The sequence below is a fragment of the Pantherophis guttatus genome, chromosome 4 (genome assembly GCF_059756535.1).
Source record: "Pantherophis guttatus breed Tessera chromosome 4, ASM5975653v1, whole genome shotgun sequence".
Lineage (NCBI taxonomy): Eukaryota > Metazoa > Chordata > Lepidosauria > Squamata > Colubridae > Pantherophis > Pantherophis guttatus.
This window is the reverse complement of record NC_142066.1, coordinates 14,254,749-14,264,748: the sequence shown is the minus strand read 5'-3', so window position 1 is coordinate 14,264,748 and position 10,000 is coordinate 14,254,749. Positions and strand designations below refer to the sequence as shown.

At 43.9% G+C, this 10,000-nt stretch overlaps 2 protein-coding genes across 2 annotated transcripts in view; one reads left to right on the top strand and one right to left on the bottom strand.

The window, feature by feature from the left end:
* LOC132709307 (zinc finger BED domain-containing protein 6-like) overlaps window positions 1-870 on the bottom strand; it is a 23,170-nt gene extending 22,300 nt beyond the window's left edge. The window contains exon 1 of the mRNA XM_087891753.1: window positions 646-870. The gene's annotated coding sequence lies outside the window, so the exon portion shown is untranslated. The remainder of the gene's footprint in view (window positions 1-645) is intronic.
* A 3,256-nt stretch (window positions 871-4,126) lies between these two features.
* LOC117656632 (histone H2B 1/2/3/4/6-like) lies at window positions 4,127-4,645 on the top strand. The gene has a single exon (XM_034404818.3). It carries the CDS (start codon window positions 4,170-4,172, stop codon window positions 4,548-4,550), a length of 381 nt encoding a protein of 126 aa, XP_034260709.2. The 5' UTR covers window positions 4,127-4,169; the 3' UTR covers window positions 4,551-4,645.
* The last annotated feature ends 5,355 nt before the right edge of the window (window positions 4,646-10,000 follow it).

Here is a 10,000-nt window from a genome sequence, read left to right as displayed (position 1 = left end):
TTTAAAGATAATAATAATAATAATAATAATAATAATGTTCAGTTGCCTGAGTTTCATGTTTAATGAATAAAGTTTTAATGATGGTAATAATAATAATAATAATTTCAGTTGACTGAGTTTCACGTTTAATGAATAAAGTTCATAATAATAACAATAAAATAACAAACAACAAAATAATGATGACAATAATAATGAGAGTAATAATAATGATCATCATAACAAAGAAACAACAAAACTGATAATGGCAATAATGATAATGAAGATAACGATGATAACAATAATAACAAAACAATGACAATGATAACAATAACGATAATGATTATAATAATGGCAATAATAATGATAACAATAACAAAACAATGACGATAATAACAATTATAATTATAATCACAAAAAAAACAGCAAAACAATGATAATGGCAATAATGACAATGATGGAGATAATCACAACAAACAACAAAACAATGATGACAATGACGATGATGATGATGATGATGATGATGATGATGATGATGATAACAGATCGAATCAAGCCGCCCCCTCCTCAAATAAGGCGAGGCAGACTCACCCCCACCGCAAAATGGAAATCAGCTCCGTCCCAAAAAAAAAAAAAACCCAAAGGGGAAAAAAAAACCACGTAGCTTACTGATAAGAAGTTGGCAAAGCTACGGAGAGTCTGACAGTCCAGAAATAATGAGCTCAGCTGGTAAATAAAATAACGCAGTGACACCCTTCCCCCCTCCGCCGCTCCGAGAGCCGGGATGCTCCGAGGAAGCGATTCCCCCGTCCGCGAACGCGCCAGGCGGCTCCTCGCCTTGCGGAAGAGGGTGGGCGAAGGCCGCGCACGCGCGCCTCCCGCGGAGCTCAAAGCGGTCGGGCACGCGCTTAAAGGGACAGGCTCAAAAATGACCATTGGATGGGGGGAATGGAGGGAAGAGACGGGGGTGGAAGAGAGAGAGAGGGGGGTGGGGAAGAAACACAGCTCCGGAGGAAAACACGGGAGCGTCCCGATGGACAAAAAATTGTCTTACATTTTAAAAGAAGAAATTTATATATTTATATAGTTCGGTAGGTGGGTGGGGGGATAGGTAGGTGGGGAAGTGGGTGGGTGGGGGGATAGGTGGGTGGATGGGTAAGTAGGTAGGTGGGTGGGAAGGTACATGGGTGGGTGGATATGTGGGTTGGAAGGTAGGTGGGTAGGTGGATAGATGGGTGGGTGGGTGGGAAGGTAGGTGGGTAAGTAGGTGGGTGGGAAAGGTAGGTGGGTGGATAAGTAGGTGAGTGGGTGGGGAAGGTAGGTGGGTAGGTAGGTAGGTGGGTAGGTAGGTAGGTGGGTGGGGAAGGTAGGTGGGTGGATAAGTAGGTGAGTGGGTGGGGAAGGTAGGTGGGTAGGTAGGTAGGTGGGTGGGAAAGGTAGGTGGGTGGATAAGTAGGTGAATGGGTGGGGAAGGTAGGTGGGTAGGTAGGTAGGTGGGTGGGGAAGTAGGTGGGTGGAAAGGTAGGTAGGTGGGTGGGGAAGGTAACTGGGTGGAAAGGTGGATGGGTGGGTGGGTGGGAGGGGAGGTAAGTGGGGGGAAGGCAGGTGGGTAAGTAGGTAAGTGGCTGGGTGGGTGGATGGGTAAGTAGGTGGGTGGGTAGGTGAGTATGTGGGTGGGAGGATAGGTGGGTGGATGGGTAAGTAGGTAGGAGGGTGGGTAAGTAGGTGGGTAAGTGGATAGATGGGTAGGTAGGTGGGTAAGTAGGTAAGTGGCTGGGTGGGTGGATGGGTAAGTAGGTGGGTAAGTGGATAGATGGGTGAGTAGGTGGGTAAGTAGGTGGGTGGGTGGGTAAGTAGGTAAGTGGATGGGTGGGTGGATGGGTAAGTAGGTGGGTGGGTAGGTGAGTATGTGGGTGGGAGGATAGGTGGGTGGATGGGTAAGTAGGTAGGAGGGTGGGTAAGTAGGTGAGTGGAAAAGTAGGTGGGTAAGTGGATAGATGGGTGGGTAGGTGGGTAAGTAGGTGGGTGGGTGGGTAAGTAGGTAAGTGGATGGGTGGATGGATGGGTAAGTAGGTGGGTGGGTAGGTGAGTATGTGGGTGGGAGGATAGGTGGGTGGATGGGTAAGTAGGTAGGAGGGTGGGTAAGTAGGTGAGTGGAAAAGTAGGTGGGTAAGTGGATAGATGGGTGGGTAGGTGGGTAAGTAGGTGGGTGGGTGGGTAAGTAGGTAAGTGGATGGGTGGGTGGATGGGTAAGTAGGTGGGTGGGTAGGTGAGTATGTGGGTGGGAGGATAGGTGGGTGGATGGGTAAGTAGGTAGGAGGGTGGGTAAGTAGGTGAGTGGAAAAGTAGGTGGGTAAGTGGATAGATGGGTGGGTAGGTGGGTAAGTAGGTGGGTAGGTGGGTAAGTAGGTAAGTGGATGGGTGGGTGGATGGGTAAGTAGGTGGGTGGGTGGGAAGGTACATGGATGGGTGGATATGTGGGTGGGAAGGTAGGTAGGTAAGTAGGTAAGTGCCTGGGTGGGTGGATGGGTAAGTAGTAGGTGAGTATGTGGGTGGGAGGATAGGTGGGTGGATGGGTAAGTAGGTAGGAGGGTGGGTAAGTAGGTGGGTGGAAAAGTAGGTGGGTAAGTGGATAGATGGGTGGGTAGGTGGGTAAGTAGGTGGTTGGGTAGGTAGGTGGGTGGGTGGGAAGGTACGTGGGTGGGTGGATATGTGGGTGGGAAGGTAGGTGGGTGGGTGGGTGGGTTGACTTTAAACCAGATATATTTTTATTAGGGATTATACCGGAGATATATAATAAAGAACTGCAATATTTAATTGTGAAACTCTTCACAGCAGCTAGAATTGTATTTGCTAAAAACTGGAAAGGAGAAAAGTTACCTAATGATGAAGAAATTATTAAGAAACTGATGGAATGTGCTGAAATGAGTAAATTGACATTTGAAATAAGAGAGCAGGAAGATAGACAATACTATTGGATATGGGATTTATTTTACCAATGGATAGAGAATAAGAATTGGAAATAATTATGATATAAATGGATGTTGAAATTTTTGGAAATAAGCGAGCATGTTTAGTGATAAACTGAAGAGAGGAGGAGCACAAAAATGCCACCTACTGATACACTGTCTATAATTGTATGGAATGATAATGTTTTTATGTTTTGTTTTGTTTTGTTTTGTTTGTTTTTTTGAAAAATAAAAATATATATATAAAAAAAGAATAGAGTTCAGATGTCCTGGTTCTGGTTCATTGAAATAGAATAGAATAGGAATAAAGAAATAGGAATAAGAAATAGAAAAATAGAAATAGAAATATAGAAATAGAATAGGGAATAGAATGGAATATAGAAGATAAAATATGGAATGGAATGGAATAAAATAGAATAGAGTAGGAATAAAGAAATAGAGATATAGAAATAGAATAGGGAATAGAATGGAATATAGAAGATAAAATGTGGAATAGAATGGAATAAAATAGAATAGGAATAAAGAAATAGAAATATAGAAATAGAATAGGGAATTTAATGGAATATAGAAGATAAAATGTGGAATAGAATGGAATAAAATAGAATAGGAATAAAGAAATAGAAATATAGAAATAGAATAGGGAATTTAATGGAATATAGAAGATAAAATATGGAATGGAATAAAATAGAATAGAATAGGAATAAAGAAATAGAAATATAGAAATAGAATAGGGAATGGAATGGAATATAGAAGATAAAATATGGAATGGAATGGAATAAAATAGAATAGGAATAAAGAAATAGAAATATAGAAATAGAATAGGGAATAGAATGGAATATAGAAGATAAAATATGAAATGGAATAGGATAAACGGATTCGAATGGCTTTAAATTAAAAGTTTCAGCTCACATTAAAGTGAGCGCCGTGGTCGGCTGAGTTCATTGGCGCTTCCGTTGGTTCACGCCTCCCTCCCGTAGCGCCCCGAGTAGAACGCTCGAACCAGCCTCTGGCTTAACGCGCGGACCAATCACCTCGGCCGAGTTTGAATCCTCCTCATTTGCATGCTTGGGCGCGCGGGAGCGTGACGAGCGCGGGCCTCTGGACCAATCGCAAAGCTGCGCTTCGGCGCGTGAAACCCTCGGCGGGCCTATAAATACCGGAGCTTCGGCTTCGCCGGGCACAGTTTTCTGAGGGGGGAAGAAAAGAGTGAAGAAGACGCTGAAGATGCCTGAACCGGCCAAGTCTGCTCCCGCGCCCAAAAAGGGCTCCAAGAAAGCCATCACCAAGACCCAGAAAAAAGGGGACAAGAAGCGCAAGAAGAGCCGTAAGGAGAGCTACTCCATCTACGTCTACAAAGTGCTGAAGCAGGTCCACCCGGACACCGGCATCTCCTCCAAGGCCATGAGCATCATGAACTCCTTCGTCAACGACATCTTCGAGCGTATCGCGGCTGAAGCTTCCCGCCTGGCTCACTACAACAAGCGCTCCACCATCACCTCCCGGGAGATCCAGACGGCCGTCCGCCTCCTCCTGCCCGGAGAGCTGGCCAAGCACGCCGTCTCCGAGGGCACCAAAGCCGTCACCAAATACACCAGCTCCAAATAAAAAAGGGAGCTTGAGACGTAAAAAGTCTCCTTCGCCCAGACCCAAAGGCTCTTTTAAGAGCCACCCACTTTCTCAACGGAAAGAGCTGTTCTCTATTGGCTTACTATTATTTTTTTACCTTAGGTGAAAAATAAGTTTGATATACATATATGCTGGTTTATACCTAAATCGTGACTTTATTTAAGAGGGGAAGCAAAAGGGCTCTTCTACCAAGGTTAATAGGATTTCCATTTTAAATTTTAAGATTTTCTGGGGCAGCTTTGCATTTCCTCCTTGGCTGATAAGGTCCATCCACTTTTAATTTTTCCCTATTTGTCTCAAAGTTTTTCCCTTCCCCAAATCCTTGCATCATGCAAACAGCATTTAGTGAGCACAATTTTAACACAAAATTATCAAATTGGCTGGTAGGTAGCAAAAAATGTTCCTCCCAAATTGTGCTGCCTTGGTTCTCCTTCTGAAAATGGAGAAGGGGGGCGGGGAAAGCCCGCTTTGCTGGTTTAATGTTAGGGGTTTTTTTCCCCCCCATATGTCAGGATTTGGTTTTTCCAACACCCTGCAAATCCTCAGATTGCTGTTTTCTTTATTCGGTAATTAAATCCAAAACATGTTATTAGTTGGCTTCGTTTAGCATTTTTTTCATGAGCAAAAGTAGCTTTACATTTATTTTTATTTTTTTTTAGCAAGAGCGCTAAATATTTCCTGGTTCCTGAAAAGGTTAGGTTTTTGTGGGAAGTTGTCTCCAACCAGTTTTCAACTTAACAAATTGTTAAAAAATGTTCTTTCGGTCAGAGTTAGCTTTTAGACTCTAACCAATTCTTTTCTCTTTTGCTTTGGGAGAAAGGGAGAGAATGACAAAAGGTTCATAAAGGATGGTTTTGATCAAAAGATTATTGGATGTAGCTTGCTTGCTCTTTAGGAAATCAATCAATTTCATGCGTGCGGGGGAAAAACCGTGACTGGAAGCTTAATAAAACTTGGCCACTGACTGGGTTAGTTCAGACGAGATGACTGAGGCAGGCCTTGAGAATGTTATCTGGGAGGAGTTCGATCCTGTGGCTCCCGAGGACGTGGACAGGATCTTGGGACGGCTGAACGCCACCACATGTTTATTGGACCCGTGTCCCTCCTGGTTGGTGCTGGCTTCCCGGGAGGTTACACGAGGCTGGCTCCAGGGAATTATCAACGCTTCTTTGAGTGAGGGTGTCCTGCCGGCCGCCTTGAAAGAGGCGGTGGTGAGGCCTCTCCTCAAGAAGCCATCCCTGGATCCGGCTGTTTTGGCTAACTATCGTCCAGTCTCCAACCTTCGCTTTATTGCGAAGGTTGTTGAGAGTGTGGTGGCGCGACAGCTTCCACGGTACCTGGATGAAGCTGTCTATTTGGATCCGCTCCAGTCTGGTTTCAGACCTGGGTACAGCACGGAAACGGCATTGGTCGCGTTGGTGGATGATCTCTGGAGGGCTCGGGATAGGGGTTATTCCTCTATCCTGGTCCTGTTAGACCTCTCAGCGGCTTTTGATACCATCGACCATGGTATCATGTTGCGCCGGCTGGAGGGACTGGGAGTGGGGGGCACCGTTTTGCGGTGGTTCTCCTCCTATCTCTCCGACCGGTTGCAATCCGTGTTGACGGGGGCAGCGGTCGACCCCGAGGCGCCTTGTTTGTGGGGTGCCACAAGGGTCGGTCCTCTCGCCCCTCCTGTTCAACATTTATGTGAAGCTGCTGGGTGAGATCATCCGTGGTTTTGGGGTGGAGTTCCATCAGTACGCTGATGATACTCAGCTGTACATCTCCACCCCAGACCATCCCAACGATGCCTTGGAAGTGATGTCCCAGTGCCTGGAGGCCGTGCGGGTCTGGATGGGGAGAAACAGGCTTCGACTCAACCCTTCCAAGACCGAGTGGCTGTGGCTGCCGGCGTCCCGGTATAGCCAGCTGACACCATCACTGGTTATTGGGGGTGAATCATTGGCCCCCACGGAAAGGGTCCGCAACTTGGGCGTCCTCCTGGATGCACGGCTGTCCTTAGAAGGGCATCTGACGGCTGTGGCCAGGGGGGCTTTTTATCAGGTTCGCCTGATACGCCAGTTGCGCCCCTTTCTGGATCGGGACTCCCTACGCACAGTCACTCAAGCACTCGTCACTTCTCGTCTGGACTATTGTAACGCTCTCTACATGGGGCTCCCCTTGGGGTACACCCGGAGGCTCCAACTGGTGCAGAATGCGGCCGCCCGGGGGATTATGGGAGCGACTGGGCGCTCCCATGTGACTCCTCTCCTGCGCGAGCTGCATTGGCTTCCGGTGGACTTCCGGGTGCGCTTCAAGGTGTTGGTGACCACCTTTAAAGCGCTCCATGGCTTAGGGCCGGGGTACTTACGGGACCGCCTTCTGCCACCAATTGCCTCCCACCGGCCAGTTCGCTCCCACAGAGAGGGCCTCCTCAGGGTGCCGTCGGCTAGACAATGCCGGCTGGCGACCCCCAGGAGGAGAGCCTTCTCTGTGGTGGCACCTACCCTTTGGAACAATCTACCCCCAGAGATACGAGTGATCTCCGACCTCCGGACCTTTCGTCGGGCCCTAAAAACTCATCTCTTTCAGTTAGCCGGTCTCTCTTGATTTTATGATTTTATGGTTGGTTTTAAATTTTGATATGGATTTTAAATTGATAAATTTTAAACTATGGGCCAAATTTAATTATTTTAAATCTATTTTTAATCGTATTTATGTATAAATGTTTTTATTTTGGCTGTTCACCGCCCTGAGTCCGAAAGGAGAAGGGCGGTATAGAAATTTGAATAATAAATAAATAAATAAATAAATATATGAATACACGTATCAGGATGTCTGCAATTTGATAGCCTTTTGCTGGTTCTGGGCATACCGAATCGATGGAAAATAAATCTTAAATGAAAATAAGAACTGCCATCTCAAATCTTTTCTCATTGGTAGTTGATTAGAAATTTCTTCTGGGGAAAAAAAAACTAGGCTTAATTTGGCATTTTTTCATGAGCAAAAGTAGCTTTACTTTTTTTTTACCAAGACCACTAAATATTTCCCGGTTCTTGAAAGGTTAAGTTTGTGGGAAGTTGTCTTTACTTTTCTCCTTAACAAATTATAAAAAAATGTTCTTTCAGTCAGAGTTAGCTTTTAGACTCTAAAAGAAGGCAATCGCCCTTTAAAAGTGATCTGTTTTAAAAAATCTGCCAAGAAGCGTGTGAGGCTCTTAATTTCCATTTTAAATAAGATTTTTTTGAGGGGGGGCTTCTCGTATTTCCTGATCCATCTATTTCAATTGTCCTTTTGTCTTGGAGAGCCCCCCAAAATGCTTGTATCATGCAAAGGGCATTGATAGCACAATCTTTGCATAAAGTTAATTAATTTCAGACTGGAGCTGGCTTTTCCATTAACTTTAAGAGATACAGAAAATGGTAGACAGTTTTTAAAAGCCAGTTGCCTGCCTCTTTCATCAGTTTACCATTAATGACAGATGAAATATGTGTACCGTCTATTATTTCAATTTCCTAAACAGACAGGAGCATGCAATTTTGTATTTTAAAATGCCTACATGAAATGTTAAATTTAAATTTCTCAATTTCTAAACAAATTATCGTTTATATGTGAAATTGGGGTTTAAAATTTAAATTAGTTTAGATTGGTTTTTTTTTTAATTTGATTTATATGCCGCCCTTCTCCGTAGACTCAGGGCGGCTTACAATGTGCTCAGCAATAGCCTTCATCCTTTTGTATATTTTATACAAAGTCAGCTTATTGCCCCCACAACTGGGTCCTCAATTTACCTACCTCAGAAAGGATGGAAGGCTGAGTCAACCTTGAGCCTTGGCGAGATTTGAACCTGCAGTAATTGCAGGCAGCTGGTCTTAATAACCAGCTTAATAACAGGGTGCCTTAGACCACTGTACTACCAAGGCTCTTAATCCAGTTACAGATACAGTCTTTGACTTAGGACCCCAACTGAGCCCAAAATGTATGTTTCTAAGTGAGAAACTGGTTGAATTTTGCTCCATTTTACGACCTACCTTGCCACAGTTAATTGAATCATTACAGTCATCATTAGTAACATGGTTATTAAGTGAATCTGACTTCCCCATTGACTTTGCTTCTCTGAAGGTTGCAAAAGGGGATTTACATGACCCCACGTAAGTCATAAATATGAGTCAGTGGCCAAGCATTTTGATCAGATGACCATTAGGGATGCTGCAACAGTCGTGAGTGGGGAAAAAGCTCAACAAGTCACTTTTTTCAGTGACCTTCTGACTTTGAACGGTCACTAAACAAACTGTTGTAAGTCAAGGACTATCTGTACTCCAACCTTGGCAACTTTACTCAAGTATGTTGATATCTAAAAATTGCCAAGGTTGAGAAACGCAGATTTACTTATGACTATGTTTGTATCTTACGATTTGTATTGTTTTATTTAGTTTCCTAGTATGATTTCTGCTGATTGCTTATTTAGTATCTTATGACTATCACTAAGTGTTGTATCTTATGATTCATGATGAATGTATTTTTATGATGACCGTGATCTTGATTTATCACTTATATCTTTTATGTACACTGAGAGCTTATGCACCAAAGACAAATTCCTTGTGTATTCAATCACACTTGGCCAATAAAAAAATATAATTCTATAATTCTATAATTCTATTCTATTCTATTCTATTCCATTCCATTCCATTCCATTCCATTCTATTATTCTAATTCTAATTCTATTCTATCCCATCCCATGCCATCCCATCCCATATTTTCTATTCTATTCTATTCTATTCTATTCTATTCTATTCTATTCTATTCTATTCTATTCTATTCTATTCTATTCTATTCTATTCTATTCCATTCCATTCCATTCCATTCCATTCCATTCCATTCCATTCTTCTCTATATTCTATATTCTATTTTATTCTATTCTTATTCAAGTACAGCAGCTTCATTCACACCTTCCATATAATACAAATTGAACCAAAGCACAGGAAATTTTCCTGCACCCCTTTTTCAATCTGTTTACTAGACAATCACTCGCGTGGTTGTCAACGCCCTTCTGTCTCAAGTTGTAACCCAAGATTTTTTTTAGTTGCACAAGAATGGTGCATGGCTTTGTAGGCTGTATGTACGCCACACCAGGAGTGAAATCCAGCAGGTTCTGACAGGTTCTGGAGAACTGGTAGCGGAAATTTTGAGCAGTTCGGAAAACCGGCAAATACCACCTCTGGCTGGCCCCAGAGTAGGGAGGGAATGGGGATTTTGCAGTATCCTTCCCCTGGAGTGGAGTGGGAATGGAAATCAAAATTTGCAGTATCCTTCCCCTGCCACGCCCGCCAAACCACGCCCACCAAGCCACACCACGCCCACCAAGCCACGTAGACAGAACCGGTAGTAAAAAAATTGGATTTCACCACTGCACCACACACATCCAAAGTATGATTAGCTGGGTGTTT

Excerpts from the sequence above, each read along its gene's own strand:
- LOC117656632 (XM_034404818.3), top strand. The coding sequence starts at position 4,170 with ATGCCTGAACCGGCCAAGTCTGCTCCCGCGCCCAAAAAGGGCTCCAAG.